Genomic DNA, 5,954 nt, shown 5'->3' on the forward strand with positions numbered 1-5,954 from the left:
ATGCCTTGAAATTGGCATGTATCACACACCATGCCCTATAATTGGCATGTAACTGAGTATATGACTTAGTCTTTGGTAATTTTATTTATTTAAATATTATCTTAATAATGAAAATGTTTTAAATTTTATTTAATTCATTTATATAAATAATAAGTTAGAAAAAGTTTCTAGTAGCTTTTCTCAGATTTTTCAGAGAGAGAAAAAATATAGTATTATTTTCTCTAAACCTGAAAACTTATTTTCTCAGAGGCTATTCCAAAATCGCATGTGTTGAGAACTTCTTGCGAATCACAAAAATCACCCACAATTTCTCTATGTGCCCACACGTCTTGAATTGTAGAGAACGACTTGGAAGATCTTGGTTTGAGTTTATGTCAAAGCTTTTGGATTTGATGATCGTTTAATTATACAAGAAGTAAGCAATGACACTTGAAAGGCTTCAACTGGTAGGTTCCTTCTTCTTCTTCTTCTTCTTCTTCTTCTTCTTCTTCTTCTTCTTCTTCTTCTTCTTCTTCTATGTGTGTTTGAATTAGTGTATGTATATTGATTGATCCTTAATTTAAAATATGCTTTAAATAAAATAATGTTTTGTTATTCCCTAGGCCCACCACCGTGCATTCTGTTGCGTACTCGGTAATCTATTACCAACATCTCTTTCACTTATTACTGCACTTATTTCTATGACTTTGGTTCATTATTCACAACAAATATTCCACTTAGGATTTTACACACAAAAAAACTCTTTATTTATTACTCCTTATAAGTTGACGAAAGAATCAATCAATACACCTATTCATCAACCCGCAATCCTTATTATCACTAATTTTTAGTAATCCTTAAAGCAACCATAATCTCCAAAAGCAACATATAAATGTACATTTTAAGCAACCCTATATAGCAACATGAAAATAAATCATTAAAATTCTAATGCAACCCTATATAGGAACATAAGAAACATATCATTCAATCTTTAATCAACCTATTAAGCAACTCACAATCCATATTATTACCAAAAAAAATTCAACCCATGAACTACTTAGGCAGCCTTGAAACTCATAAGTAACCCACAATCCTTATTATCAACATATAAAGAAACCCTAAAATCTCCTAAGAAAAATATAAAACAACTTAATTAAATAATAAAGTTATAAAGGTCATCAACATTGTATACATTAGGAAAATCATCAGTAATTTTTGAAGTAGTATAACATGAAGGAAATAAACCAAAACAAATTCTAAGTCAAAATCATCAACTTTTCATTTTTTTAATGATGCAATAATGAATGATTTTCTAAGTCAAAATCTAATCTTTCTTTCGAGGGTCTCTGGAAGTCTTTGTGATATGTCCACTTTGACTGCAGTTCCTGCATTTATTTTGCTTTTTTGTTTTTCACACCATGTGATAAGGTCATTTTTATATTAATATTTGATAAGTTTTTTCATGCTTAGATGGTGTTATGATAGCATTTTTAGTAATTTTAACTTAGTTTCGTGACTCTACAACACATTTTTTACATTGTATTTTATGATGATAAATCTGACATTTTGATGGAAAGTGTAGTTAAAATGAAGTTTTAGGAGTATTCCAGGCTTTCGGGATTGAATTGTTGAAGTGGCAGCAACGTACAAGCTATCTAAGGTCAAGAATTGGAGAAATGGAAGACAGGCCGCGGGCCAAAAAATTCAGGTCGCGGCCCTTTAATTGAAATTGACGTTTCAGTTTTTTATGTTCTAGACAGGCCGCTGCTCAGTTTTTTCAGGCCGCTGCCTAGTGAGTCAGGTTGATGCTCAGTTTTTTCAAGCCGCTGCCTGCGTGACCAATTTCTGCACATATTTTGTTTTAGGCCGCGGCATGAATTTTGCAGGCCGCGGCCTGCGACGTCATTCTCAAATTTTTAATTACTTTCGAATTAGAATTTAATTGAGACTATAAAAGATTATTAGGGTTAATTTTAGAGGAGGTTTTTTATTACGGTTTAGGAGAAAAAGACTCAAAAAGGGATGGAGAGAAGACTACAACACTATTGTTCATCAATCTAATTTCTTTTCTTCCCTTAATCTCTTTAATTTTAATTATAATTATGTCTGTGATTATGATTACTATTATGGAGTAGGTTCTTTTTAGGTTAAGGGTTAATTCAAAACCCAAGACATGAATTCTTGATTGTTGATAATGAATATTATTCTTTAATTTCTCTCTATAGTAATTCGTTTCTATTTTTCTAATTGAATTTTGTGATTTCTTGTTAGGTGGCCAACTAATTAAGGTTTTACATTATTCAATTGTCATCTTAGAATTTCTACTCACGTAATAGTTTAGGATTCTAAGTGTAAGTGATAAATTGCAATTGATAGTGATGTCAAAAGAATTGTTGATTGTGATGAAAAATAGAACCTAGGTTAAATGAATTATATGCTTCATTAATTTATTGCCTAGATTAACTTGTTTCCATAGGACTTAATGCTTTATCTAAGTTAAATAGATTGTATGCTTCATAGATTTATTACTTAGATAAAAAGAGTTAATTATTGAGTGCTTCGCCTTGATTACTTATAATAGGGAGACTACGATAATTGTCTGCTTCAGCGTTATCTGCGGGGTTAATAGTTTAATTGATAAATTGGAATAATATTTATTACTAGTGATTAGGAATAATTGTTGAGGGTGGAGATTAACCTTTAACTGTTTCTTAATATCGTAATATCAATCTTTATTTGCATTCTAGTTTATGTTATTTAATTTTGAGTTAAAAATCAAAATCCCCTTCTTTATTAAGTTTTATCTTTTGAATAATAAATTGAATAGTAGTCCTCGTGGGTTCGACCCTTATTTATCACTATACTGAAGTAGTTGGTATAAGGAATTAATAAAATCAATAATTAAATTTGATACGGCATACGCACCCATCAAATTTTTGGCGCCGTTGTCGAGGACTATTTTATTTAATTTGTTATTCATTTTTTTTCTCTTTTTACTAACTTGGTCTATTAGTTGTGGTTGATGTTTTTAGGGCTTGCATTAAACTTGGTTTGAGACATGGAAATGTACTATCAACACTGTTATGATCCTCAAATGAATAGATATGACTCCTATTCTAGCCATTACAATTCACAAAGGCAGGAGTATTCTCATACTTTCTATGGTGGAAATCAATATGTTGAGCCAAATTACTACTCTCAATCAGAATATAATGAGTTCACCCCCACAATATTCAGATCCATCAATTGGAGATCTCATCAATCCATTGGATGCCAGCACTCTCCAACTTCAACAGATGTCAGAGCAGGCTTATGTGCCTTTTCCTCAACAACCTCCTACAGGAATGTCACAAGATCAGGAGCCATTAATTTCAGATATGCTAACAAATTGTTGGCTTCAACTATGCAGACCCAAGTTATTCTTCAGAGTACAGAAGTGTCCCTCAAGAATTTGGAGAGTACTATGGGAAAAATTGTTACATCATTGAATAATCTTGAGGTTGAGAATATTGGAGAATTACCCACAGAATTAGAGAGTAATCCAATAGAGAATGATGGTACCCTAACTCTTCAAAGTGGTCCACAACTTGAAATGCCACCTCATCCAGAGATAACATTTGATCCAATTCCAACTCAAGAAGTCAACAATTCAACCCCAGAATCATTTTCTCCACCGGAGATCGAAACTTTCACGTCAGTTGGTCCATCACCACAGAACATGCTACACAAACCAACTGTCAGATCCTATGTCCCTATTCCTCCTTTTCCGAATAGATTGACAAAATTTAAGAATGAGGAGGAAAATAAGGTGATCCTTAAAATCAATATTTCGCTCCATCCAACCATTAAGCAAGTACCACCATATGCTAAGCTTCCTAAGGAGTTGTCCACAAATAAAAGGAAGTTGAAAGGTGATAAAAAGATAAGTGTGGGGGAGAATGTTTCTGTTATTCTTCAAAGGAAGTTGCTACCCAAGTGTCATGACCTTGGGATGTTTATAAATCCATTCTCTATAAGTAAAAGTAGGTTTGATCATTGTATGATAGATTTAGGAGCACCTATTGATGTTATTTCTTCTTCTATATTTGCTTCTTTAGATCTAGGGTTATTAAAAGAAACTAGTGTTATTATTCGATTGGCTAATTGCACTAATGCTTATCCACTAGGGGTAGTTGAAGATGCTTGGGTGCAGGTTCAATTTGGTAGCCCATTCCTACTGATTACAAGTACAAAGATGGATGTCAAAGCATGGGTACTTACAATAGAATTTGATGGTGAAGTTATACAGTTTGATAAGTTTAATTCTATTGATAAGTACAAGAGGAAGAATGTTCTGTTAAATGACCCACCATAACAATCATGACCACATCATTCAGTCGAGCTAACGACGTTAAACAAAGCGTACTTGAGGGAGTTTTCTTTTCCTTATCTTTCATTTTATTTTCATTGAGGAAAATGTATTGTTTAAGTGTGGGGGAAGGGAACAATTTCATTTTGTCTGTTGTTGGTTTTATTTTTTCTGTTTTTGTATTTTTTTTTTTTATTTTGTTTAGTTCAGTTGTGTTGGTCTTGTTGAGAGCATTGGTCGATGATGAAACTTTTAATTGTACTTAAAGTGATGTTAGACAATGAAGAATTTTGTATGATTTGTGTGCTTGACTCCTATGTGAATTTCTATTTTGATTTATGTTGTTTTTCACTCTATGCACGATTGAATTCACCACTTAAATGTATTGGAAAAGATTTATGCTTGTTTGAAAGAAAAAAAAATTTGAAGTCCAAACAACTCTAGAAATCATTGATCAATTGTTTGAGGCGAAATCATAAGTACACATGATTAGGAAGATGATTAAGGCAGTTCTTTGGATCGTTTTAGCCGTTCAAGCCAACCTATTATATGATAATCCCTAGTTTCCCATGTTTGAGTCATTACGACTATTACTTTTCTTCTATGAACCAAAATTTTTGACCCTATACCTCATTGAAAAAAAAATCCTTTTGTAACCCATTGCACCATGGTTATATATATGATTTTTTATTTTGTGGGATGATTTGAAAGAAAGAAAAAAAGAAATACTTATGGGTTATTTGTTTGGTTGTAATTTGTGTATGATCTCTATTTCTCTTCTTGAAATATTATGAAAACAAAAAAAAAATGATTTGCAATGAAAAAAAATCATATATGCAAATTTTGCAAAAGTATAAGTGTGGGGGAAATAGTGAGATCATTATGGAAAGAAGATTAAGAAAAAAAATAGGTATTTCTTGAATTGTATGGAAAATTTGGGGCAAGTTCAAAGAATGGAATTGATGTATGCTATGGTGTGATTTGAGCTTAAATGTATCTTTCTCAACTACCCTTAACCTTACCCTTACATTACAAGCCTACAAAGACCTTTTTATTTTTTATCATTGTGTGTTTATATTAGTGGAGAATGATTGGTTAATGTCTATGGAGTGGATGCTTTTCATTGAAAAACATTTTGGTATATAGGGACTGATTTAAAATAAAATGATTTGGCAAGTATGGATTAAATTTGATGCATTTGAGTTGGTGTTGTGATTAAGGGCTTAGTGAATTTTTTTTTTAAAATTAAATGGTGAATTACATATGGAGTTGAAATTCTAAAGAGTATGAAAATCTGAATTGTTTTGGCATTACTTATTTGTGTGATTCTCAGAGACATTCAAACTTTTGACAAGACCTTTGTTTAGTGAGTCTAGATTAGTTTGTTTTATTTTTAGTTTTGTTATTTTAGTGTTTTGCTAAGGGACTAGCAATATTCAAGTGTGGGGGAATTTTATAAGGTCATTTTTATATTAATATTTGATAAGTTTTTCCATGCTTAGATGGTGTTATGATAGCATTTTTAGTAGTTTTAACTTAGTTTCGTGACTCTACAACATATTTTCTACAGTGCATTTTATGATGCTAAATATGACATTTTGATGGAAAGTGTAGTTAAATTGAAGTT

General features: G+C 31.6%; 1 protein-coding gene across 1 annotated transcript; it reads left to right on the forward strand.

The window, feature by feature from the left end:
- Positions 1–3,037: 3,037 nt before the first annotated feature.
- On the forward strand, positions 3,038–4,333 carry LOC133779173 (uncharacterized). Its single transcript, XM_062219164.1, has one exon. It carries the CDS (start codon positions 3,038–3,040, stop codon positions 4,331–4,333), a length of 1,296 nt encoding a protein of 431 aa, XP_062075148.1.
- The last annotated feature ends 1,621 nt before the right edge of the window (positions 4,334–5,954 follow it).

This window comes from Humulus lupulus, chromosome 5, assembly GCF_963169125.1.
Source record: "Humulus lupulus chromosome 5, drHumLupu1.1, whole genome shotgun sequence".
In the NCBI taxonomy this organism is placed as follows: domain Eukaryota; kingdom Viridiplantae; phylum Streptophyta; class Magnoliopsida; order Rosales; family Cannabaceae; genus Humulus; species Humulus lupulus.

What these genes read in the sequence shown, in the direction of transcription:
- LOC133779173 (XM_062219164.1), top strand. Translation starts at nt 3,038, where the DNA reads ATGGAAATGTACTATCAACACTGTTATGATCCTCAAATGAATAGATAT.